Source organism: Mus musculus, chromosome 1 (genome assembly GCF_000001635.26).
Source record: "Mus musculus strain C57BL/6J chromosome 1, GRCm38.p6 C57BL/6J".
In the NCBI taxonomy this organism is placed as follows: domain Eukaryota; kingdom Metazoa; phylum Chordata; class Mammalia; order Rodentia; family Muridae; genus Mus; species Mus musculus.
In genome coordinates, this window is record NC_000067.6 from 44055637 (window position 1) to 44082803 (window position 27167).

The 27167-nt window shown below is 38.6% G+C and overlaps 1 protein-coding gene across 2 annotated transcripts; it reads right to left on the bottom strand.

The window, feature by feature from the left end:
• Positions 1-232: 232 nt before the first annotated feature.
• Positions 233-26811, bottom strand: Gm8251 (predicted gene 8251). Of its 2 annotated transcripts, NM_001376984.1 has the most exons (4): positions 23739-24110; positions 23575-23611; positions 23262-23304; positions 235-19819 (listed from the first exon to the last, which is right to left on the bottom strand). In NM_001376984.1, exons 1-4 carry the CDS (start codon positions 23925-23927, stop codon positions 316-318), a joined length of 19773 nt encoding a protein of 6590 aa, NP_001363913.1. In that variant the 5' UTR covers positions 23928-24110; the 3' UTR covers positions 235-315. The 2 variants fall into 2 exon arrangements, with proteins under 2 accessions (XP_017168559.1, NP_001363913.1); XM_017313070.1 differs by lacking the exons at positions 23262-23304; positions 23575-23611 and having other exon boundaries at positions 233-19875; positions 23739-26811.
• Positions 26812-27167: the final 356 nt, after the last annotated feature.

Consider the following 27167-nt stretch of genomic DNA (forward strand, 5'->3'; position numbering starts at 1 on the left):
TAGAATGTTCTTCCCACTCATCCTTCAGCCATAGGGGAAGGGTTGGAAAAAGGCTTCTGGTCTATGAACCTCTCACTTTAGGATTATGAAGCAGCAGCGCTTCCGGAAGGGAGAACTCTTACCTGCTAGCATGGAACAGAGCCACGCCCCACTCACAGCCTTCAAGAACAATTGCATGAGTCTACCTTTACAGGAGCTGAGTTGAGCAAACACATCTCACATCTCAAGGAAATATGACATTCTATTATTTTATTTTCATAGAATATCACAGTAGCAACCAGTGTTCCGATTCAGAAGAATCCACGTTAGCTGATACTAACCATAACGGATTGCATTAAAGGCCCCAGTAAGTGACCCCAACAACTTTTTGGATGAACTCCATAAATTCCAAGATTTTGAAATATTTGCCACTTGAGGAATTTGGAAGTTTCTCTTCCCTAAAATTTTATTGGGAATAACCCAGCGAACAGTTTTGGGAATAACATCCATTGAGTCTGCTGGTACACAGACATAAAAAAAGGGCTGGTTTTCTCTTCTTTCTGAATAGAATTTGATGTTCTGCCAATGAGCATTTGGCTCTGGCATCTGATTGGTTTGTCTCTTCTTCTTTGTCTGTCTCTCTTTACTGCGTAAGTGGCTGTAATGTGAGTTCTGGTAGATTCTGGACTTTTTCCATAAATCAGATCTAGCCTTATTTCTATCCATGAGTTGTGGATACATGTGAGACTTGCCATGGGTTTTTGCAAGACTCAATTTAATACTTGATTCTGTTGTTGAAGAGGTTAAAGAGTAGCTTGTTCTTCTCCATGTGGTCTTAGTCCAATGCTTTTCATCACTGAACATTATGGAAGACGATGTAGACTCTATTTCTACAGTACTGGATGAACTGTGAGACAACCAGTCAGGAGGCTGCATTTTGGAGTTAGACCTACATTTCCTGCTATTTTGAGACTGATAGAAAGGTTGTGCCACAGGGAAGATATGCTGTCTATGGGTTCTTGTATGGCTGTCATTTGGATCTTTATGGGAAAATGGTTTCAAGTAAGTTTCTTTATCTCCTATGTGAATATCTGTCAATGGAATGCCTTTAGGTACCTCAGAGAGAAAATTTTGTGAATCCTGAGTTAAGTAAAGATTGGCTTCTATAAACACACATTCCTCGCTGTTACTTTCTTCAAGAGCTTGACATTCTACCGTGTCAGTTGAAGTCTCAGTATTTAGGGAGACATTCGTCCCATCAGAAATCCAAGATGAAAGTGAACTGGCTAAATCAGCAGTATTTTGTTGAGTTCCTGAAGCAGAATGCTTGTATGCACTGGTTTCTTGAAACCATACATGACATTTTTTATTTTTTTCTGGTGTCATCTGTAATTTTAAATCTGAAAGAAATACATCATTTTGTTCAGTGTCTCGTAGGCCAGGGTAAAAGTCAGGCACATTAGTTGGCTCCTGGAATTTTCTGAAGCATAAGGAGCTTTCTTGTGGAATTATCTTTGGGAGAGAAACATGTTGTAAAAGTTTCTTGTCAAAGGAAAGAGTACTACTTTCCTTACTGCCATGTCCTGTTTTACATACTGAACCTGAACCCTTGCTTATCCTGGAAGTGTGTTTGGGAGGTGCATTTGGCATAGAGACCACAGTGACAGAAGGCTTAGAGAGGGAGCGGAGGTATTTGTGTTGCAAATCACAGTCAATTTCACAAAAAGATTTTTCATCAAAAAGTACTAAAACTTGGTTTGTTCGTTTTGGCCCTTTCGTGGCAGTATGGATGCACTTAAATAAGGGTTTTGATTTATCCTGGCCATTGGCTATTGCATAAGATTTTGTGGCTATGCTGGGAAGGCCCATTGTATGTATCTCCACTGTTTTTGTACAAAGATGCCCAAGAAGGCTGTCCTTTTCTTTCTCTGAGAACTTGTTGAGAACATGAATAAAGGGGAAATTACTCAAACTTGCTAATGGTGTTACACTTTCTTGCTTTTTGATGTCTTTTGGTTCTGTCAAGGCCTTCCTATTGCTACTTGAAACATTAGTTGTCGGTGTCTTCACACAACTGAGAGAAGGAAAATCGCTTTCATAATTGTTTTTTAAGTTGGCATGTATAGTATCAACTTTTGGAGACTTAAGATTCATTTTTATATGTTTCAGATAAAACGGGTAACTGTTATCTTTTGAAATAGTCCCTTGGGGGCGAGAGTCACGGTTCTGTAAGGATGTGTTCACCATGTCTGGTATCTGATTCAGTTTTATCTCAGATGCTTTGGAAACTAAATGCATAGTAAGCTTATTTTTTAATTCTGGAGTAGGCTGTTTTAAAAGAGGTGTATGTAGCAATGTGGCACATATTTTTGATGATGTGTCTGAAGTCTCTGGCAAAGGAGGTGCCTTTGCAGCACCAGGCTTGTAGGCTTGTACTTCCTCCAGTATTTCAGAAAGAACTCGGGTTTGGATCTTATTTTCAACAGGGACTTCAAAGACACTTTTAAGAATTTTATAAATGGGAAACAAATGTTCTGCAAGTGCTTTGTTTTCATTGTTTTTATCAGGAAATATGTGCACAGTTCCTGGAGCAGCTTCCCCAGTGTCAAATGAGTTTCTATGTATTAAGATATCCTTAATTTTACTAGCATCTGGTAATTTCTCCTGGAATTCCCTTCTGGAATTTGGTTTTGATTCAACTATTTTTTCATTGGGATTTATCATGGAAACAGAAAGACTGCTGATAATGATTTCTGAAGGGATATCATTACTCCTTGGAACCACGGTTTTTGGTTTGTTGAAGGCATATTCCAATTTCCTCTTCCTGCTCGGACTACCAAGTATCTTTGAAATTGGGTACTTTGGGATTCTCATAGTTGAATATTTGGGTCTCAGTTCTCTTTTCAGATTTGTTACTGTGAATCTGTTTTTCTGGCTTTTAGGACAAATAGGAGCATAGGCATACAATGAATTGAGATTGTTTGTTTGAAACAATTTTTGTCCTTGAAGGTTTTTCTTTGCAGTAACAGTCAATGGTGGACCTAATTTCCTTCTTTTGTCACAAACCGCCTTATTACTCATGCGTACCCTTGACTGTGTCTGTGGACTGATATTCACTACAGGTTTTCTACCCACATTTATTTGATTTCTGTTGGGAACTGGAACATTCAGAAAAGGGAAGGCTTTTGGCTTTCCCTGCTCTATCATCATCACACTTTGGTCTCCCTTACCTTGAAATTTACTAGAATGGACACTGCTTAATTTTTTAAGTGGTATCTTTTCTAAAGAAAAGATTGGAGAAACTGAAAACTTGGCTTTATAACTTAAATTATCTTTGATTTCATTTTCCGTCTTCCAATTTAAATTTTTAGTTAACAGTTCTTTTTTATATTTTCCTAGCTGACCCTTTTGCCATTTGAAGGACATGTCCAGCACCTTTTCCCCTATTATGATACCTAACCTTGTGAAATCGATTTTATGATGTGGAAAGGTTGGCTTACGTTGTGATTTAATATGTGGATGATGACTTAGTCTCAGGGCACTGGTCACACACTTTGACGTCTGTGACCTGTTTTGTTGCAGTAGCACATTGTGTTCGGTTGCCTTAACAATACACTTATAATCAACCTCAGTTAACTCGCTGGTTGCTGTGTCCTGGGCATCTGATGGTTCTTGGAAATTTTCTTGTGGATGAGGGGATTTTGTAAATCCTGCTGTGTCTTTCTGTGTTTTGTCCTGTGAATATCTAGAATCTGGTGATGGTATGGACAAGAAAGTCCGTGATGCAACCGTAGTGAGTTCACTTTTATTTTCGTGTACTTTTTTCTCCAGAACCTTCATATTCAGGACAAATTTGTTTGTATTAAGAAGAAGTGAAATTGGTGAGACCTTTGCCTTTTTGAAAGGCATCTCAACTGTCAAGTCTACTGTTTTTTCTATCTGTTTTGAATATTGTTTTCCTTTTCTGACATTAGTACACATGTCCTCTTTGTGTGTCATTTTTTCCATATCTGATAATGCTGTCACAATTTGTGGGAGTGGAGAAGGTGGCTTGCTTTCTAAACCATCGAGAAGATGATCCCCGTCAGCTACGTGTACACGTTCACACCGTGTGATACTGACTAAAGAGGCTTTGGAAGTATACATTTTCCTCAAAACTCGAGACTCGCTCTCGTCGTCGTCATACTTCTTTGGTTGGGGGGCTTTAATGTTCATGTGAAGTTCTGATCTGTGGAGCTTCTGGGACAGAAGAGATTTCCGTGATTTCAAAGTTATATCTGTGCCTCTCCTGTCTATTATTTCTATTTTTTCTTTTCTATATGTATCTTCTCTCTGGGGCATAGGATGCTGTTTAGCATCTTTCATGGTCCCACCAACAGTGATCCCTACCTCCCTCCGTTCTGTTTTTCCTTCAGTTGATATGCTCTGCAAAGCAGGATTTGTAAGTCTTAGCTTTGTGGTACTGAATTCTGTTTTCTCACACAGTTGGGGATGAGGCAAATCTAGTAATAAAGGAGACTTAATCAAAACCAAGCCTTGTTCATCTTTAAGTTTCTGCACCTTTGCTTGTTGATATTTATGAGCTACGGGCTTTGCTATTTGCATCCCAGCTTCTCCCTTTTCCTCTGACATATGTTTTTCACTGTGTAGACTAATGGAAGAACTTCCAGCAATGGACTGAATGTAAATGCCTTCTTCAGAATCTTTTGATTTCTGAAAGTATCCCATTGAAACAGAGGGGCTTGTTAACATTGATACACATGCTTCTTTGATTCTTGTATTCCCACTATTAGGCTGGGGAGATGTAGCGGTCAGCTTCTTGGTTAATGTTCTTCGTGAATCACTTCTATCTTCTCTGACCTTTCCTCCCTGCTTGCTAGCTTTCCACTGAAAGTCACTCAAATTCTGCATAGGTAAAATAGGCGAGCTCTTTGTCTTCAAATGTATATTCTTGGGATGCACAACACTGCTCACACCCACATGCTTTTTTTTACCCACCTTTTCTTTCTGTGGCACATGTTCTTTCAGTAATTTAATTTCACTGTAAACTTTTCTATCAGCTATCTGTGAATCTAAAAATTTATTGAGTTGCAATTGTGAGGTGCACAGTTTTAGAACTATCCTTGCCAGATCTGAAAGTTTTTCTCCCTGGGTTTTGCTCTGCAACTCTTTCATAGTGAGTGTACATGATTGTGGTAGCTTTTTTACCTTTTGATCTATTGATTTAGGGATCTTTTCATCTTTCACGTCTTTTCTGAATCTATTCCTTCCTTCTTCCTGTGTTGGCTTTTTTATGTTTTTTAATACATAACCCGATGATTTCATGTATGTTGTTTTGTCTGAGGCTGATGCATCTTTAACCTTTGATGGTGGAAGAGAAAATTGTACTTTTCCAAGTATATCTTTCTTTTTACTCGCTCTAGAAGGTATAGAAGAATCAGTCTTCATTACATACATATTAAACTTTCTTGCTTTTTCCTGTTTCTGTCTTATCTTTTTTTTAATCTTCCCATGGGGAGTCTTCCTCTTTCTTGGGGTACTGTGCTCGCTGAGACTGAACACATGAATAGGTGCAGATATCTTTGCCTTTAAAACTATATCACTAGAGTATGTTGAACCATCTGTGGTTGGGGTTTGTACTTCTTCCTGTACTGGGAGAAGAATTTTTCTCTTAGAACATTCAGAAATTTGCTTTGTGGATGCTATTTGCCCTGTTGTAAGCAATGGTATAGAAGCATCACGTTTTGTTGCAACTACATTACGGTGTCTTGTTCTTTCTTGTTTTTGACCTGTTTTTTCATTACTATTCCACTGATGAGTTTTCTGGCTCAAGGTTCTGTGTTTCTTGACACTGGACACACAAGGAGGTGCAGATATCTTCGTCATGAAAATTGGGCCTCTGAGGTAAGTCAAATTCTCAATGGCTGAGGTTTGTACTTCCTCTTCCCATGGTGGATGTAGTTTTCTTTTTGTAAAATTGTTATCAATGGTCTTTGTAGATCCTACTTGCCCTACAGGCAATGGTTTTTGTAGCACAGGGTAGGGCACATGGCTTTGCATTGTTTCTGTTTCAACTTCCTCTGATATATCTAATTTAAAGACATCTGAAGAAGTGATGACAGAACATGTTTCTCTCAGAAGCATGACTTTTCCCCTACTACTTTCATGCTTCTTTTTACTTTGCTCTTCAAGATCCACTTTAAATCTCTTTATTTTGGGTGCACATGAAAGGGGTGATTTCTTCCTGTTCACATGTTTGGCCGTGGGGTGCATTGATATTCTTTCAAATATATTCACTCCATCCTCTTCTATATATGACAAGCATCTTGACCTTTTTGGATCACTTACGATATCATTCAAAGAAGATGCTGCAAAATATAGTTTTTCTGTATCTGAAGATTCCATACTCTGTGAGTGCAGAGAACATGGTCCTATTTTTATGCATGTTTTTTCCTTGCCTTTTATTTCTATGTCCAACTTACTGTGAGGTAAAGATGCCAAGGCTAAACTCTCACCTAGTTTGCATTTTCTTTCCTGCAAATGTTCCAAGTTTTCATTTACATCTGTCTGTGTCCATGTGCTGGTATTGGTTACAACTGCATCTTTTCCTCTCTCTTTGACGTCTAGCTGAATTTTCTGTGAAACTGATTGGTTTTCTTTCAAATGTATGTTTTTTTCTGTTTTTGTACTCTCTTCTTTCTGGATTACAGATTCCAAGGGACATTTTACACTGTTCAAGACAGGTTCAAAAGTAGACTTTTTATAAACAATCTCCCCTATATCTGATGGTGTTTGGAGCTTTGAGCCATGACTAGAAGATTGGGTTCTTATTTGCATAGTTTCCTCTCCACTTACTCCTGTGTCCCCTTGAGAGTAAGAAAGAGAATATATGGAAGGTTTATTCCAATTCTTCATTTTTTTATCTTCATGTATCTTTTTTCCCTTTTCTTCAATATTAAATTGTAACTTCTGTGGTGCTGAAGACATTTTCTGTCTCAAAGATAGTCTGCTTGAGTGTGTCACTTCCTTGAACTCTGTCTGCAATCTCTTTTTCAGTGGCATATGATTTGCTTTTTCAGTACTGCTTAAAAGACCATCAGTTAGCTCCTGGTGCCTTCCTATTGCACCTGACAATTCTAACACTCCTGGTGATCCAAGGCAGAACTTCATTATTCTTTTTAAGTATGCCTCTTTTGTTTTAAGATCCCATTCCAGAAAATGTGAAGGAAGAGAATTCCAAGGTTTATTCTGAACTACATCTAGATTATTTTTGTTGCCCTGGAGAAATTTTTGTATTTTATTGTGCCACCATAGTTCCTTTCCATGTAACAAATGTTTAAGAGGTGGGTTCTCCTTTTGAGCAATATGTTTGAGATCTATTATATCTTTCAAATGTGGTATATGATTCTTATATTCTTTCTTCTGTGGAAGATAATTTAATTCTATTAAGCCACATGCATTATCTCTGTTAAATGGATTTGAAAATGAAACTTTTCTGTCTCCCAGTGATGGCCGGGACTTTAGTGGTGGAAGGCAATCCTTTAGTAGTCCTGACTTATCTTTTCCTACTTTTATTCTTGAATTTAAATTAGGATGTGATAGACATGGTAATGAAATAAAAGATTTTGTTGCTTTCATGTCTGATTTACTTAACTTTTCTTGTACTTTGTCGTGTTTTGTAGTGTCGAAGTATAAAGTCAATTTCTTTCCACTAGATGAATAAGACAGTGTTGAATCCTTTGTCTTTAAGGTAATACTAGAACCTATTATTTCTTCCATCTTCATTTCTTTTATGCCAGTCTCTTCTTCCTGTGATTTACATTTTTCTTGTCTTAGATTACTTGAGATGATAACATCAACTTTTTCTTTATCCAGTTTGAAATGAGGTAAAGGGATGGGTTCGCATACTTTTATTACAATCGAACCAGGTTTATCGTTTCTATGCTTCATGCATATCGTTTTCTCCTTTTTGTAACACTGTGGTTCTGCTTTACTGCTTTGAGCAGAGTCAGTGGACCTACTAGGTGCAGAGTCAGTGGACCTACTAGGTGCAAGTTCTAACCTCTTCAAGTTTATGGCTTTTCTTTCAAGGCATATTATATCTTTCATAACCCCGTATTCTACGTTACCCTTCAGTTTTTCATTTTCATGCAAAAACTGCATGTACAATGAAAGGCAATGTAAGAACAGCTCAGGCAGATAGAGCTCCTCTTGCTTCTTTTTGATTGCTTTATGTGATAACAGTTCCTTTTCGCTGATTCTTAGCTTGGGTGAGCTATCATTTAGCACTGATTCACTTATCTGTAATCCACCACATGATTGCTTTCTTTTCGACAACAAAAGGCTTGGGCGTCTTATAGTTTTACTGCTGGACTCCAAAAGCAACACCTTATCTTCTTTTTTTGTTTGCTCTGAAATAACTGAGGGGGAAATCATCCACTCTGGTTTACATTCACACACAGTACTTAGTTGATCTTTAGGTGACAAAGGTAGCTCCTTTGTCCTGCTTGACATGTTGCCTACTTCTGACAGTGCTTCCTTTGTCTGAGGCTCTAAATGGGACTGGACATAAGAACAATTTGGGGAGTAAAATATTCGTTCCTCCAGATTCTTGAGGGAAAATGACAGGTGGTGCTGGTTTAATTCTTTTATCCTTCTTTTCTGTTCTCCATTTTCTGTATTTAAAGTGCGATAATCCAAATTACCTACTGTTTTTAGTGCTTTCTTTACCTGTGGTGGTGTAATCCTATGTATGTCCATCAAAGATTGAGTATTAGACATTGGGAAAGCCTTGCATGCATTTTTTGGGCAATCTTTTCCTCGTTTAGTATGCAGGCTAGCTCCTTCTGAACTTGAAGACTGATCTCCTAGACGGTTTACGTCACTGAATGCTTTTTCTACCACTGGCTTAAAAAGTTTTGAATGTAGAGCTACTTTTGCTGAGATTTGTTTCTGTGTATATGCAGTCTGAAGTTGAATTAATATACATGATAAAAAAAATTCCAGAATTTGTTCTTTGTTCTGGATAAAAATGGTCAAATATTTTGGCCTCAATTTTTTGGAACTGTTCACTTTCTGTCTGATTAATTTTAATAGACTGTCAGCTGGTTCTGCCTTTTCTTTTCCCTTGAGATCCCTTTTGGGCCCTACACCACTGTCCTTCATTGGTGTACTCAAGGTTGGTTTTAAGTAGAAAGGCGCCCTCTTGTGGCAATGTGCAGAATTCAGAGTGACTCTAGGATTCTGAGTGGACTTTGTATAGTTTCTCTGTGCAGTACCTGTTTTTTGTAGATCCTTTAGATCTGTGCTGAGAGATGCCTGTGTTTTGGAACCTAATTCTGTGTCAGTTTCTCTTCCAGAGAGATGGGAAATATTTTTTATGCTATGATACATACCCACTTTCTTAGATACCTTAGTGTTTTCTGAGTCAAAGGGCTCCGTAACTGAACAGACAACAGACCCCAAGCCTACCTTGGAAGTGCTTTGTTGAAGGAGTTCTTGCACGTCACGTGTCTTTTTCTGGAAAGTATCCTGCTTCATGAGAAATATGGCATGCTCTTTGGAACTTGAAATATTTGTTTTCTTGGGTCCTCCTCTTCTGGGTGGAATTGAAAGTGCATGTTTGATGGAGTCTTTCAAAACTCCTTGCTTTATGCTTTGTGCAGTGGAGAATTCAAGATCTGTAACGTTTCTGGGTCTTTGACCCTCAAATCTAATGTAATCAGTTTCTCCAGGCTCTGAAAAAACAACACGGTATGCTTTTTGTTCCAAATGGGGAGTGAAGTCGGTATGTCTAAGCTCGTCCACCTGTTGAACAGCCAATAATGGATCTTTATTTAGAGGGATCATATCTAGTAAAACCATTTGGTGTTCTTTGTGCTTTATAGTATATTGTGATGATTTTCTAACAGTGCTTGATATTGAATTGTTATCAACTGGCTGTCCAGATAACCTTTTACTTGTATTCGTTTTCTTCAGCGACATGTGTGGAGGAATATATGGCTTTTGTGGTCTTACTTCCATAAGTTTTTTTATTTGAGATGCAATGTAGCCAGAAGCACACAACTTCTTCCAAAGTAAATCTGCCACCATTTTTTCTGGTGGCAGTTCCTTCTGTGTCTTCATGCTATCTCTTAGTTCCTTTCTGAAGCTAAGGGCTCTATATCCTGTAATGTTAAACAGCCTTCCAGAGGTTGTCTTCCTCACCTTCATATTTATCCTTTTTTGATATAGAACATTTTCTGTGGATGCTGTTCTTCTTCTGTTTTGACGTATAACTTTGGAAGCAAGCTCATCTGTATAAACATAGTCTAGGCTGATCCCTTGTACACACAGCCTTTGCTCTCTACACAATGTGTCCATTCTCCCCGTTGGCTCTGTCCCATATCTTTGCATGAACATACCACTGCTCTTTATTGTATCGATCAATTGTGTTCTTGATGGTGAATAATTTAGAAATGGAATGGACTTCCTAACTGTTGTTTTTATGTCTTCTGCTACTTCAACTTTTTTACCTCCTCTACTTTTTTTTCTTCTCTTTTCCTGTTCTTTAATAAGCAAGAGTAGTTTTTCAATACTTCTTGGTATGTGATCCATATCGGAAAAAATTTCTTCATTTGAGATTTTCTTCAGCTTTTGGGTCAAATTCTTTAAGATTTTGTTACTCATTTTCATATCTTCCTTTGGCTCTTCAGTATGAGGCTGATGTGGCACATGAGAGGAAATGGATCCCTGAAGAGAATCTGTGAAAAGATTTTGTTGCTGTACCATAAGCCTGGGAGTAACCAACGGTTCCTTCGAATCTAATGGCTTATCCATTAATTTCAGGCTTCCTAACCTCTGTGGGCTTGATGGTTTGATGTCTTGTTTCATTATGAATTCATTTGCCATTCTAAAAGGAGAAAACTGTTTCACAGGCTGGATAACTATTCCTGGTCCCCATGTCCCTTTCTTCAGGGGATGTTCATGTTGTAGGCTGACTTGTGGGACACTGTAGATTTTTGTTCTTCTAGTTCTTGAGTTATCTAGTCCAAGACTATCAGTTTCCACTTTCTGTGAAGTTAACTCGGAGCTCATTCTTCTTTGTAAACCAGAAGTTTTGGAAGAGTGTTCTGACTTAACCCAAAATTGCTGGCGAATGTCCTTGAAAGAGCTATGATCATGTGCCTCCTTAATATTTTCTGCTAGTTTTCTAGATACATCAACACTTCCTGACCATGACATTTGCCGTTGGTTAGATGGTTTCTTCAGAATTATCTGTGGAAGAATGTCCTTTGTCTCCTCCAGCTTGCCTTTCTCCAGTTTTACATTGGTAAGCTTTTTAACTGGGGTTATAACGCACCCAGGGTCAGAATTAGCTTTTAGAAGCAGGTTTTGTATATTTCTCTTCAGCTCTAATGTGCTCTGATGCTGCATGCTATGTCCTAGTTCTTTTTTATTGCTTCTGCCCCCGGGTCCAAGAAAGAGAGAAACTGGTATTGTCTTTGCCTTCAGCTTTATTTTTTTGGCACACATAGCACTTTTCACATTTGATATTTTTGCCTTATTTTTTCGTCTTAGAGTTTCAAGATAGGCACTGTCGCTGGCATAAGACCTCCACATAGGTCCTAGGATAGTAGGCTTTTCCTGTTTCTTGAGCAGGGCAAAAGATGAGGATGTTGTTTTCCAGCCTGTTTGAAATTCGTTTTTCTGCTTTTCAATGTGAAGAGAACATGCATTACAAGCAAGGACACTCTCTTGACTAAACTCTTCTCCAGCGTTTGTGGTTCCTTCTTGATCTATTAAATAAATAGCTTTTTTCTGAAGCACAGTGTCCTTGGGGTGCACCATGTTAGCTGAAAAGACTTCTGGTTTGAAAGGATCAGGTTTTCTCTTTTGATCTGCTTCAAATGTCTGTCCTCCCTGTGAAGCTATTTTAAACAAAATCGGCTGTCCAAACTCCTCTTTCCTCTTCTCTATTGCTTTGTCCAAGCAATTTCCTTTTGCAGATTTTCTATACATATTACATATTTTATGTGATAACTCTGTTTTTATATGTTGGACTGGTATACATGGATAGACGAATTTTATGTCTGTGTTTATCTCATCATTATTTACTTTTATCTCTGGGGTTCTAAAGTCCTGTGTCTCAAATTCTACCTGAGGTGACTGTGAATCTGTGGACTTCATTATCTGGAAAGGTACACCTTTGTGAGCTGACAGCTTAGGCACTCTCATGCTACCAGCTTGTTTTTTAAATTCTTTGGAAGTCAATAAACTCCTAGCAATAGAAGTGACAATTTCTGTCAAATAAAGTGGAGACTTTTCTTTTAAAACAGACTGGTCAGTTTTGGTTTTGCCAAGTTTGGTAGTGTTACTGACCAGCTCACAGATTTCTAAGCAACTGTGTGATTTTCTCACAGTTGAAAGTGAATTTTCCAGGCTTACATGCATGGTGGAACCATCTTTGTCAACAGAACCATAGTTCTCAATGATGCCTTCAACCGACAGCTCCCCATGTGTTGACATTGTCTGAGTAAACTTTGACATTCCCAAACCTACCTCTGCTTTGAGTTTATTTTTTCTGTTAGAGGTGGTTGACATGAAGTGAATAAAGTTTTGAAGTTCATCAGCTAGGTTTTCACCGAGTTGTATGGCTCTCATCTTGGCTCTTAATTTATCCTTCTTATGGTTTGTAATAAAGTATTTATTTATTTTAATTATCTTTGAAACGGATGGCTTCTTTTTTTTCGTAGTTGAAAATCTCCGATTCAACACACTCCTGTTTTTTTGTAATTTGATCAGGTTTTCCTGGCTTTTAAAGTCCAATAAAACAGGTATGAAAAAAGTGTCAGGTCCCAAGGAAGTTGTGGCTAAGTTTGCTTGTAACTTTGGATTTTCCTCTGCCATAGATCTTTGAGGTATTCTGCTATAGAAAGCAGTCCTTTCTGCTGTATCAAGTAACAGTTCATCAGTTATGAATTTGAGTGGACAAATCTCAACATCTTCGGTAGCACGAGTCAGTGCCTCTTCCACATGCACGGTCTTTCTCAGCTGCTGTTTACTATTATGGGACCTTTTCCTTCTACGGATTCCCGTGTTCTGCCTTGCAATATTAAGCAACCTTGAATCTTGTTTTGTTGTGGGACTCAACATTCTTTTGCTTGGAAACTCTAGTGTGCAGTTCTCACTTTTCTTTTCAGTTGACATAAGGCTGGGTTTCTGTAAAAGTTTCAAAGTTCTCAAGTTCTTTTGAGCCCATGCTTTTTGTTTAGACATGGGGTAGTCACCCTTTCTCCTGGGATTTCTATCCCAGGTATTGTTGCGTGGTATGGAGCCAATCTCAGGTTCCTCTGTATTTAGAAGTTGCAACATTCCACTCACCATGCTGCTTTGTTGGTTATTTATGTTGACCGGCTGTGCTTGTCCATCATATAGAGCTCTATCTAACTCAAAACATGTTGCTGAATTAATCAGCTTTAAACCAGATTTCACAGAATTAGGCCCTGCCATACTCCGAGAACTGAAATTGAAGTGCTGGGAACTTAGTGGGTTTCCTTTTTCACCTTGACTTTTTATAGTTTTGGTGCCATTTGAAGTAGCATCCTTGTCAGTGGGATGTGCATGACAAGATCTCTCTTCATGTACTGACTGGTTATGAAGTTCATGACTAAATCTTGTTGTCCACATTATATCCCTATTTTTTAGTCCATTACACGTGCTAACATCAAGAGACATAGGCATAGAAGACAAGCTAGCATTTAGGGCTGAAACTGCCACAGGTTTACGTTGTTTTGGTGTTCCACATCCTGCAGTAATATGTGTCTGAGAGATTGCCGCGTTACTTGCTTTAACAGTTAGATAATTGGTATTCATTTCATCTCCCTTGTCCATGAATTTTAATATCTTACTTTCTTTACATGTAGGTGTGGACAAACCCAAAGTCTCTAACATCATTGCTGTCAATTTCTGTGTTAATCTTTTATTTTTCTCCGATGTTGGGTCTTTCAATATGATTACATTAAGGCTATCAGGTAAGACACCAGAATGTACTAATAATTCAGAAATCTGTGATTTCAAGGTTTTTCGAGATAGATTTTTTCTATGACCACACTGTGGAATAGTTAATACCTTTGAAACAAATGCTCTCCTTCCTTTCATAGTTACACCAGCTGAACACATTTTACCTTGTAAGGCTTTGTATGTAAACATCTTGCTCTGTCTTTTAGATCTTGGTACCTCAAGAGTTGAGAGATTCAAAGACTCTGAGATGGTTGCTTGTAGATCATTTTCAAGCTCATCTCTATCCAATCCATCCCAACTGTTCAATTCCTGTGCCAGAGTTCCATCAGCTGGACTGTGGTATTTTGTTCTAACAGTCTTAACTGCATCTATTTGTGAGTCTTCTGATTTTAGGGAATGAAGCTTTGAAATTGATGTATAAACATCATACTGTCCTTGCGTTTTATCTGCTGACTGACTCTGCTGTGGGACATCTTGTTCCACAACGAACAGAATGTTCCTCCCTCTTTGTTCCACTACTTTATGAGAGTGAGGATCCCTGCTTGGATGTGAATAAAATACAAAATGTTGGCTCTGTTGTGGAAGTGACAGTGATACTGTGTCACCATCATTTTGCTTTTCTTCTTTATCTTGAATATCAATTTCTTTGATATCATCTGAAGTAACCTTCCCTTTATGACACATTATCTCTGACTTCATTTGCATGAAACAGGGTGTTTTTTCACTCAGTAAGCGGTTTTCTATCTTGCTGCTCATATTAATATCAGCTGCAGCACTTTTTGAAGAGGAAGTTTCATCCGCAATTTTTTTCTCCTGATATGTGTGTTTCATTTTGGTTGAGTAACATTTCATTTCCCCACTATGGTTTGAATTAATGCATGAGACTGATAGTTCCTTTGCCTCCTTTTCACTGTCACCAGTGTGTTCAACGTGTTGTCTTTCATGAAATAGATCACATTCTTTTTCAGATAATGCATTGTCCTTGGCTTTCCCAAATTTTAAAGGGGAAACACTGAAATAGGCCTCTAGCCTTTCTAATTGAAATTCATCACGGATGGGACATGTTGCAGAACACAAACTAGCTTCTGTGAGTGTTTGTGGTTGTACCTGAGTGGTGGTTCTCCATAGTTGGTTCAGTTGTTTGTCTGATCTAACAAGATTGTGGTCTTTTTCTTGATTCATACCAAATATAAAGCAAGGGCTATTTTTTGAGATCAGGAATTCTTCTGGTTTCTCTTTCCCCCCTCCTTCATAGTTCTTCATGCTAGAGAAACTACTTGCATCAGCAGAGCTCGAGCAGTGTGCATTTCTTCCATTTGGTGACTTCTCTTGCATTAGTTGCAAATGACCAAGTCTTCTAGTTCTCTGTTTTTCTGTCCATGATTTTGAGCTTCTAATTTTTTTGTTGGGCAAAATATGTACCTTGGAAGGAACAATGTCCAAACCGGCATCTGCTATGTTAGCCCTTTCCTGTGGACCTTTAATTTCTTTGTTACATTTTAGGTTTTTGCTGTACCTGAAGTTCACTATCTGTGGTAGTTTTGTTTCACTCATAGTTTTCCATCGTTGTCTCCGACTCACTGGTGTCTGCTTCTTTGATCTTAGTGTTTTTCTCTTTCCTTTAGGTCTAGAAACAAAGGACTTTGTAACGGAGTCAGACGACTGCAGGAATGTCATCTGCAGATATGTTGATGTCTCCGAGTCGTTTACAACAGGATACAAACCTAGTTCACGTTCAGAGATTCTGTTAAATTCTAAATCATCATCTATCATGTTTGCATACTCACCAGGCGAAGAGGTCCCTACTTTAGGAAATAAACTTTCAGGAACCACAGGGAAGGTGAAAGCATTTTCTGCTTTGGTAGTTTTCTGTAATTCTGGAGTGTCTAGGGGATCCATTTGGAGGTTAGCCTTTAAAGCATTTTGCAGGGCATCTTCTTGGACTTTTATCCTTTGACTGTTAACAGGCTGTTCTTGACTTGTAGAGGAGGGTGATAGGTCTGGGAGAGTTTCCTTCCTTTGATCCACATCAGCCCCCAGGTGTTGGCCAGGCTGAAATACCTGTAAAGAGGGGTTTTGTTTCCCTCTTTCAGGTTTCTTCTCTTTATTGTAGAATGCACTACTTTCAGCAGTGCAAGCAACACATAGTTTGCTTGCTAGTTCTCCTTGCTTTAGTGGAGCATGATGGAATAGCCCCTGCCTTCTGCTATCGATGGCTGCGCAAAGAGTGTTTTGATATTCAGGTAAACATGCTTTAGCTTGGCTTATCTTTTTAAACTTAGCCTTGAAGTCTAATTTTGACTTCTTTTTATTGCCTCTGATATTGAATGGTTTTGAAGCTGGTGGTTTCATCTTATTCATATACTTCAGCCTCACTATACTTCCATTTGTGAATTTTGTCTGGTCTTTTTTCTTTTTAGAACGAGGCAAAACAGGCATGCAGTGACTTAAAAGCCACAATAAAGCTTCGTGGGTAAAACCACAACTAATTTCCCTTGTATCATTTCCATTATTTGGAACATTGCTTTCTCTTGCTTGGCTCAGAGAGGTTCCCATCAGTAATTTTTCTGGTGTTGGAGAAACCAACTGGAATTCTGCAGAATTTAGGAGCTCTGCTTGTGTAGATGTGTTGTTCTTTATATTTGCAACATGAAATGAATCCATTCTTGAGTCAGCTGGCTTCTCAATTGTGTCTGTGAAAGATTCTGCTTGAAACATTTCTTCCTCCATTTTAATCTCCTTCACTGGCTGTGCACTGCATCTGAAGCTCCTCTTACTGTGAGCCCCTCTCGCCCGCAGTGCCTGCTTCACCACTTTCACACCATGGCACGATTGAACTTCTAGAGTATCTTCAGCTCCTTTTTCTTTAATAAGGGAATTGAAATTATTTCCTTTCTTTTCATCTTGGGGTTTTGGGTCTGTTATTTTGATATTTATTTTGTTATTGGAAATGCGAGACCTCTGAGGGTCAACATTCAGAGGCCTGGCTGCCAATGTTGCACAATACAGCATTTGTTTAATAATGTTTCTGAAACTGCCTCCTACTCTTCTCCTATGGATCAGAGGGTCATATGCCCTAATACAAAATCTCTGGGAAAATGCAGCTTTCTTCACTTTTATAATTTCATGTTTGACGCTGAGTACATTTTTTGTTCCTGATGATTTTTTTCTGGTTTTGAAAGGTCTTGTGGCGACTGCACATAAGTCTTTTTTCCAATCTTCTTTGTCTTCTGTAATATGACTGTCCAATGTCTTTGTGGACTTTCCATTAAATGGAATGCCACATTCTGTCGTTTCAATTAAACATTCACTAGTGGGCAAGTTCTCTGGCATTGAAGGTGGGTGTGTGGGACCTGCAGCCTCTTCTCTGTCTGTAGGTTTGTCTGCCCTTCGCCACACTTTCTCAACTTGTAGTGGATCTCTTGAAGGACATGAGCTAGTCTTCCATACTGTCTGTGTAGAAATACTCTGTGACTGTACTTCTTTCTCTTCACTTTGAATTGTTCTATTTTCTGAATGTATCTGCCCTATTTCACATTGAACATTTTCAACCTTTTGCTTGAGACACACAATGACTCTCAAGTCTTCTGCCAGTGGTGGAACTATTTCTCTACTTTTTCCTTCTTTATCTCTGTCAAACTCTTGTGGCTTTCTAAATATGGAGCTCTCATCGATATGATTTAGTTCCTGAATTTTCTTTTCATCTAGTAGTTTCTCTTGTAGTGCAGAGTGACTAGAATTTATTATTGGTGTGCCTGACTTGGCTTTTAATTTGCTATATATTTCCATACCAAAGGGTTCAGAAATGGTAGCCTGCATAGCATTATGAGAGGTATCTGACATCCTGTCAAATTGATGTTTATTTTTCTTATTGCTTGTAGTGTTGCATTCTAGCTTTTCACTGTCAGCTGGTTTATCATATTCTGTAATATTATTCATTAGTGGTTTCTCTTCCTTTAGATTTATGCTTCCTGTAATCACTTGAACATTTATGTCTTTTAATTCATTTTTCTCTTGCTTTTGGGACCCTAGGGAAATAAGTAAATTGATACCCGAAAAGCTCAGAGCAATTTCCATTGAATTTTTGCCATTCTGTGTTATTTCTTCTGGAAAGCACCTTTGTGTGTTGGGTGTATTGACTATTAACTCATCTACATTCTCTATAGTTTGTATGCCCTTCTGGACTTTGATTTTTCTGTGTGATTCTATTTTGGGAAATGAAACGCCTTTCTGTAGAGATTCGGATAACATTTCAGAAAGCCCCTCATGCTTTGGAATGTTCGGGTCAAGTGTGTGCTGAACTGAGTCCTCACTAGTCCTCTCTCCATTTGTTTCAAGTACTGAACAAGGAGCTGACATCTCATTAGTGTTGACCATGGATGAGCGTTCTATGTTTTTAGCAATGCTCAGGCTTACTCTATCAGTAGAACTTGCATCATTGATTTTTTTTGTATCTGGTGATCTACAGTGCTCCTGCAGAAAATGTTTATAATTTATTAAGTCTAGAATGACCATCACTAGGTTTTTTAAGAAATACTTTTTAACACGGGGAGTGATGAGCTTAGAGATTAGCTTAGAAATAAGGTACAATGCTTTATCTGACATTTTCCTTTGATGTACTATTTTCTTCTTCTTACACCTTAACTCAATCTTATTTTCTGAAGTATGACATACTATGGTTGGAAATACCCGTGAACAAGACATTTTCTTTGCTTTTAGAGATGGAACTTTAAGACTTAGTTTTCTTTCATTGTCTGGTATTTTTCTCCTTTGTCTTTTAACGGTGGGTGAAAGAGACATTGAACTGTGTGTATAATACTGCCTTGAATCCAGTGAAGCCTTGAGCTGCTGGGCTTCTGGCATTATGCTTTGTTGTGTCTCAGCTTCAGCAAATGAATTTGCACTTAAAGATAGTAATTCAGCAGTTTGGAAATCACTATGTTGTTCTTTAACTAAATAGTTTCTCTTGTTTGGGTCATTAAAAGAAATAGAATATTGGGCTTCACTTAAATGTTTATCAGACTTTATGCCCTTGGTTGAGTCTTGTATTTCAACAATGCATGGGATGTGGATGAAATGTTGGCTCTTATCATTCTGATCTATATGTTGAGCCTGGAAGGAGTTTTGCATGCTGCTAGAAAATGGCACTCTCATAAAATCTAGAGGTTGAGCAAAACCATGCTGGCTGCTGACTGACTCTTGTTTGTAAATAAACTGTTGAGTTTGTCTAGTTAAATGTGCTTCATGAATCATTTGATTTTGCCTGGCATTTTGGTCCTGGAAAGTATCTTGGGCTTTGGCAGGAATAAATATTTGATTAGAATGTAGATTATAAATCAACGGCTCCGGAAATCTGTGGTGCAGATACTCAGCTTCCCTCAGTAACATAGCTTTGGGGTTCACAGGGATTTTTCTTCTTATATTTTCTTCTACTTGTTTAATTTGGTCGCCAGAAAGAAATAAATGGACAAGAGGGCATGGTGTTACATTGAGATCCTTATCTCTTATAAATTGAAAAGTGCTTTGAAAATTAATATCATCAGGAAGTGAGTTTTTTGTACTGTTGGTTTTCATTATTGAAAACAAGTTACTAGAGGAAAAGTGTATTGCTTGATATTTACTTTGTGGATCTTTTTTGTGTCTTATGAGAATTTTCTTTACTTCTGAGTGAAACATTGACAAAGGTGCACTGGTCCCACCTGAAGATGAATGACTTTCACAAAAATGGCTTTCTTGAACTTCACAGTCATCGTGTGAAGAAAAAGCTCTTTCTCTACTGTTATCTCCATTCTCTTCAGATGGAGAAGTAGTTGCAACTCTTCCTGAAAAGGTTTCAAATCTGGAGATAAGAAAACAGTGTGAGTTGTAACTTACAATAAGTATGTTTATAGGGTCTCATTCTAGACTTAAGAAAAGTCTACCATAGAAGAAAACAAGACTGTTTATAAACATAAAGATAAAGGTGAAACTACCACCCACATTGTTAAGGAACTCACCACCTCATAATTTCCTTTAGTAGACCAATCAGTTACTAAAATTAAGAAAAAAACATTTATTTAAGAGTAAGAGAATTTCTCTCTCAATCTCTCTAAAAATGTGTGTGTGTGTGTGTGTGTGTGTGTGTGTGTGTGTGCGTGTGTGTGTGTGTTTTAACAACAACGAGCCATCGGGTGAAGACTATATGCTTTTATAAAGAATATGTTTCTGTTTGTTACATGAAAGTTGTTATAAGGAACAGTGTTATGGACTTTAGTAGATACAACAGCAGAATATCTCATCAAGTGTAGATTTTCTACAGATAGTTAATTTAGCCAGCTATTTACTGGGAAGAGAAAAGCCTACATTTGGGGGAAGTGCTTCTCAGTAGACCTCTGGATCAGAGCAATGATCATAGTAATGAACATAAAGCAAAGATGTTGCAATTTTCTTCTACTGTTTCCTTGTTTGTCTACTCTGTCAAACAAGAGCTCAGACCCTCAACATCATCTTACAACATCATCATGTTCAAGGAGTCATCTAAATGACCCTAGGCATAAACTGAGCAAGAATGACTTCTCCACAGCAAGAAGAAGTTTTGCCAAGGTAATACTTAGACTTACACTACAGATTTTAGATTTGCCAGTAAGCATAACTGCTTAGGCCAATGTTCTGAACACCAGGCTAAACAACAAAAGGCAGAACTATGATACTAAGCAAGGCTTTAACAATATATGGTATTCTCATGAGGCTGAGGCAGTACATTCCTGAATTCAAGCCCAGTCTGGAGCTACATGGGAAGACACTGTCTCAAACAAACAAACAAACAAACAAACAAACAAACATAACTGATGGACTAATTAACTAAACGTCCACCATTGTAAACCACAAATGGTGGGGTTTTCACCCAGGTATATGTCCACTGGAAAATATCCTCATTAAGCTTGTTCCTCTAAAACACTTACCCTACCACAGTTACATTGCTTCCCTTCTCAGGGATCCAGTCCCAGCCACAACAATGCTTGAATCTGTAGGTGTCACCAAATACTGGGTACACTATGCTTTTTCTTCTTATAATAACGGTTAATTATTAAATCATGAATTAATTTTTGCAGCCCTAAGGTATTGGACCCAAGGTCTAGAACATAGGAGGCAGGCACTCTATTACTGAGTTCCCTGGAGTTTGAGTTGTGTTAGGTAAAGGATTAAAAACAACAACTAAGAGAATATTATAATACTCCACAATGAAAGTTACATAACTCTTCTCTGTCTCAAATGTTCTATCGAATCTTCACTTTTCACTGAGAGTGCTTTGCAGCTTCTGTTTTGATGTCTGAATTACCAGCACCAATGATGGCATGCATTTGAGCCACGGTTAAGTAAAACAAAGATTATGTGAATACAAGTACAGCAGGTGAAGATAACAAGCCAGAGAACCGGAAAGAGCCAGAACATTAGAACACATGGCCAAAGCGAGGATGCAGCCAACCAGAGCAATTCGGTCAGAATATGAGTGCTAGTTGGGATCAGTCAGCTTGGCGAGGTGTTTGAGCCAGGAGAGCTGAGTTGAATCAGCCACCCAGAGGTCAGAAAGAGCTAGAAAGGGTGAGCTTATTCAGCAGTAAGCCTTAGAGGCCGAAAACATTCTAGGCCTAGACAAGATTGTACCAATGCTAGAAGCTTCCAGGCTAAGCCTAGGTAAGCAGAAAGAGGCAGTAAGCCTCTGAGGTGACAATTACTTCAGATTATTAGATATTTTTACACCTCCCAATTCTCCCTAAACATTCTACCAACTGGAAACCAAGCATTCAAATATCTGAGCCTATGGCGGCCATTCTTATTCAAACCACAACAGCATATTTCATCATGCTCCTCAGAATGGCAAACAATTTAAAAGTCATAAATTGTTTATTTCTAGAATTTTCTACTGAATATTTCCAACTATAGCTGGTCTCAAGTACCTGAAACCATGGGAAGTGATACTTTTGATTAGAGGTGATTGCTGCATCTTTCCTTAACGTCTCCTAGAAACTCCACCTAAGGCTTAGTTCCTGCTTAAGTAGAAAGGAGTGAATAATGACATACAGAATGGATATCTGAAAGTCCCTGTCCTCATACTTTTAAGACTTCCTCTTTCCTGCCAATATTCTGCTGAGCCTTGGAGACAGTGCACACCTTACACTGCAAGCCCCAGTACCTTAAACAGTCCCATGGTTGTCTGATAGCACTACGGAGTTTCCCCAGCCTGTAATGGCAATTCTGCTGCCAGCCACTCTTGACAAGGATTCCACTAACCTGGACCCTCCACACAGTGTTTCTGCTTCTTGAGGCACCTACCTTAGGACTAAAATCCCTAGGACCTGATGCGATAAGAAAGCAACTAGACTTTAAAATTTAGAAGATTTGAAATATTAAAGCAACTAAGACTATCAATCTCCAGATTCATTCTGCACAAAGAAATGAGTGATCTCATGGAAAGACAAAACATTACTTATAGCCAGGCATGGTGGTGCACACTCAATCCCAGAACTCAGCAGGCAGAAGCACCACCAATCAAACAAACTAACAAATTAATACCTAACTGTAATTTTAAAAAGTGAAATCCCAGCTCTAATGTCTCCTTCATGCAATTATTCTCAAAACCCTAGGTTGGTTTAGATGTCTTTTAAATGTTTGTATACCCGGAGGCAATTTTCCTGTAGCTATATGTCTTTTTGAGATCAGAAACTAGCTTAAGTGTTTGTATTCCAGCATCAAGCAGTATCTATTGCATAGATGTTTAATAACCATAGAATGAGTTTTTAAAAACAATTAAGATAGTAACACAAAGAGTAATGATAATGTTGGTGTTTAATCCACAACAATAAGGTAGTTGTGAGATGACAGATTTTGACCTACACTCTGAAGTACTTGTAGCCAGCTGATAGATTCAACTTACATTGTGAATTTCAGAACAGCCTGTCAGTTTTACAGCACCTCCCTCACTGCTGGCTCCATCCGTGGTAGATGGTGTAAGTAAGTTTTTTCCAGCTGAATGATATGAACTGGTGGTTATTGTTTCTTTGTGAGTAGTGAAGGGATTTTATAAGAACCTGAGTCACTTAAGCTCTATAAGCTTTGTCTACTTTAAAGGACAATTTTACCCATATATGAAACATCCTCATTAGAGCTTGGAACAAGGCAGCCACTTAAAAACAAGATTGGATTAAATTACAGTTTACCACGCCTTTGGGAAGAGCCTTCTCTTGCATTCAGAGACAATCTGAACGGAATGTAAACAAGTTAAGTTGCTTTGCCTCACTTACCTTTCTGCTGAAGATGTGTGGGTAATTGACCAGCTCTCTAAAGCTAGATGGGAACAAAAAGTTACAGGATCAGAGGAAGACACTTAGGCTAAATAAGTTTATATTTAAAAATGAAGTTGTAAACAGACTTGTGGTGACTAATGCATTTAATCCCAATACTGAGAAGGAGGCAGAGGTTGTGGATCTGTATGAATTTGAAGCCAGCCTGGTCTACAGAGGGAGTTTCAGGACAGCCAAGGCTACATAGAGAAACCCTGTCTCAAAAACCTAAATAAATAAGTAAACAAATAAGATGAAATTGTGTGATATTTACCAAACGTCATGCCTTTTGGGAACCTTTCTTCATTCTGCTTCAAGGGGAGAAGATAAACATGTTAGAGAGTAAACCAGCTATCAAGTTAAATGTTTTTTAAATAAGTTATTCTAATGAGTGTTTTTTTTTTAAAAATTGGAAGCAAGTGGTCAGTTATTTCTTACCTTCTGAGAACCTGAACTACCACTTTCCCATAGTTCAAGCTTCTTCTTAAGGAATTCACAAGTTTTTACGAGGATTATCTCAAAAGTAACTCCTAGGAAAATTATGAATAAGATTGGTACCCAAGCATTGCTAAAGATCCAATAGTCTAGAAAGTCCCATAATGTGTAGAAATTAGATGTTTTTGCCATAATGGGTTGGTATCTCTTTCAGAAAGCATTGGCTTCATAAGTCCTTCAAATATAAAAAGCTCTTCTCCCCATCTATCTAATAAGCACATGCAAAGCTGTACCAGAAAAAAAAAAAAAAAGAAAAGAAAAACAAGAGAAACACAAAAACACTTCTGGTGTCATTCAGTGCATGTGTCCAATGGCGCAGTGCTTGCTCTGGGACTGAATAAAGTAAGGTACGTGTCACAGTGGGTGTTTAACTCACAGCAGCTCTTGCAGTGACAAAAGGTCACAGGTGAAACATGTACAGTCCATGTATGGAAGTATGTTGGTCACTATTTACTTAGCAAGGCCTTGCCCCTATATGGCCTGTGCTGGCCTGACACCCCTATGTAATCTGGGTTGCCTTTGAACTAGAGAGCTTCAGCACACATGTGCATCACCTCTGTTGGCATCATTAGGTAGTTTTCTTTCTCTTCCTTCCTTCCTTCCTTCCTTCCTTCCTTCCTTCCTTCCTTCCTTCCTTCCTTCCTTCTCGCTCTCGCTCTTTCCCTTCCCTTGAGACTGAGAATTCCACTATAACACAGGGTACCCTGGCATGGAACTCATGGAAATCCTTTGCCTCAGTCTCCCTAGTAATGGGATTACAGGCATGAGTCACCACACTCAGCTTTATAATTTTTAATTTAACCAATAATTTTCTATTAATTTAATAAAAGCAACACTGTTCTATACACAATTCCTTGACATATTTGATTTGTTACCCTAATGAAAAAATATGTAAAATAAAGTTGAAGTTTCTTAGAAAGCCATTTAATCTAGTAATTTCTCTTCCTCTCAGCAGGAGTGGTATTATGCTTCCTTGTAGTCAAGAAAACATAGTCCTTTCTTAGAATAAATGTTAACTGACAGGTGCAATCACTTTGTTCTTCAAGTATGCCTTCATTTCTGTCCTTCTACACATGTACTGGCAGTGATTATTTTTTAAAAAAAGACTCCTTTTTCTTAGATTTTTAAGTCTTTTAGGTTTTTTTGGGTAGCAGGGATGGTGGTAGATTTTTCTGATAAACTTTAAAACAGCCGAGCAGAAAACCTGATTTTTCTTACATGATTGTAGAAATATTTAATTCAGGCCTGAGGTTTCTACCCTACCTTTGCTACTTAAGTTCCCAGATGTAAGGTACACACAAGAGCTGGGCCGATACTACTATGTTGTTAGAATCTACTTTCCTACTGATGAACCCGAGTTATTTCTTACTATGCTTCATTTGGGGTGCTCTTAACTCCAATTGGTCAGCCCTGGGGGCCATGTACTCTTAACTCCTAACCAATGGCAGCCTCTCCTTCCTCTGGTCCTGCACTTTTCTCCTCCTAGTGGTTCCTCTCCGACCCTAAGTCGGGGAAACCTAAACACTACCTATGTCTCTTCTGCCTAGATATTAACTGTTAGCATCTTTATTTACCAGACAGAAATAACTTGGAGACAGAGTCACTTAGCACCTACATGTGGACTCTCTTGTCTCTGGGGCAACCAGTCTTGGAAGCCCCAAATTAACATTAGAATACAAGCAACACATGATGGCACATTTTCCCAAGTTCTCTTAATGTTAAGTAACTCACAGGGAATTCGTTTACTGTCCTTTGTATTCCATGTTACCAAGTTTTATGACACTGAAAACTGTAGTGTTCTCTTGCTAACTGTGTTACCCCAAAAACCTGCTTGCAGTGTACCAAACATAGGCTAAGGGAATTCTGTCCCCAGCTGGCTCTGATTGGTAATAAAGAATTGCTGTACAGCCAATGGCTGGGCAGAGGGAACCTGGAAGGGACCTTTAGATTTGCAAGGGCTTAGAACTGGGAAAAAGGAAGAGAGAATCACCCAGACTCGGGGGAGAAGGATGGGACATAGGAGCTGCAGGAAAGAAAGACAAGTCATGAAGAATTTAGGTGGGTGGCCACTGGCGACTTCCGGTTTGGGCCTGGGATAGCAGGGGCAGGTTTGGGAGTTCCCAGCCTATAAACTAGCCAAAGCATTTTAAAATAAACTGGCATGCATGCGTGTGAGCTGTGAGCTGTGAGCTGTGCGTGCGTGCGTGCGTGCGTGCGTGCGTGCGTGCGTGCGTGTTTTCCGTTTGAGAACTTCATAGTTCCTGGTCGGATGCCAGTGCATCCCAGTGGGATGCCGAAGAGGTGCAGGCCGTTACCGCTACAGAAATCCTAGCTCTCCACTGAGAGTTCTTACACAAACCACACATAGACACACCAAACAGGCTTGGAATAGCCTCTAGAACTTTGTGGTTTGCTGCCTATGTAAATGCCTACTGGTAAGAGACTATTTTGCCACATAGATGCTTCCTTGCATAGGAAACTTCTTAGATGAATCGTGAGCAGCACAAAAATACATATATTCTTTATAATCATAAAGGCAAATGTTAGAACACCAGAGAGATAGTCCATTACCAACAGTATTTGATGACGCAAGAAGATACTCAGAGATTCTATTAAAGTTTTAAAATCTTGTCTAAAGATTTTATATTCTTTGAACCTTTTGGACAACGCAAGACAAGGCTTTCATTTTAATAAGAACTCTCAGTAATAAATGTATAAAATAAGCAGGGTTTCTCATATTGATAAGAAATAATCAAATTGTTCAACACAACAAATGTTGGTTCAATATAGTGTAAGGCCAGAAGTACTTAAAGAACGAATGAAAAACCTTTGACAGGAGTTTGTAATGGATATGGGATGGTGTCAAAGGAAGTACATACCTTCAGGCTTTAACAAAAGATACTCTGGAAATCAGAGAAACCTGAAGGAATGGGGAAAACTGTTTTACATCCAGTCCTTGAAAAGAAATACAATTTGGAAAAGATATAGATCCACAAAGTGAAAAACCACAGTAGGAGACAGATTTTTTTTTTTTTTTTTTTTTTTTTTTTGTCACAAAATTGTAATTCAAGTTGGCTGCAGTAGGGCTACAGGTTTAGATTTTGGAAGGGGCCAAGACCATCAAGTGAGGGATGGGGTTGCCATTCCACAATCAAATCTCTGACCCATAATTGTTCCTGTCTGAAAGAACTGCAGGGATGCAAATGGAGAGGAGCCTGAGGAAAAGAAGGCCCAGCAGACAGGCCTCTAGGGGAGGCCCCAAGACCTGACACTATTACTGAGGCTATGGAGCACTCACAAAAAGGGACCTATCCTGACTGCCCTTTGAAGGACCCAACAAGGCTTAGAGTCAGATGCACATATTTGTACCCA

Coding starts and splice junctions, on each gene's coding strand:
- Gm8251 (NM_001376984.1), bottom strand. CDS start 23,927: ATGGCAAAAACATCTAATTTCTACACATTATGGGACTTTCTAGACTAT. Junction 23,612..23,738: donor GTAGTTCAGGTTCTCAGAAG/GTAAGAAATAAC, acceptor CTCCCCTTGAAG/CAGAATGAAGAAAGGTTCCC. Junction 23,305..23,574: donor CCCAAAAGGCATGACGTTTG/GTAAATATCACA, acceptor GTTCCCATCTAG/CTTTAGAGAGCTGGTCAATT.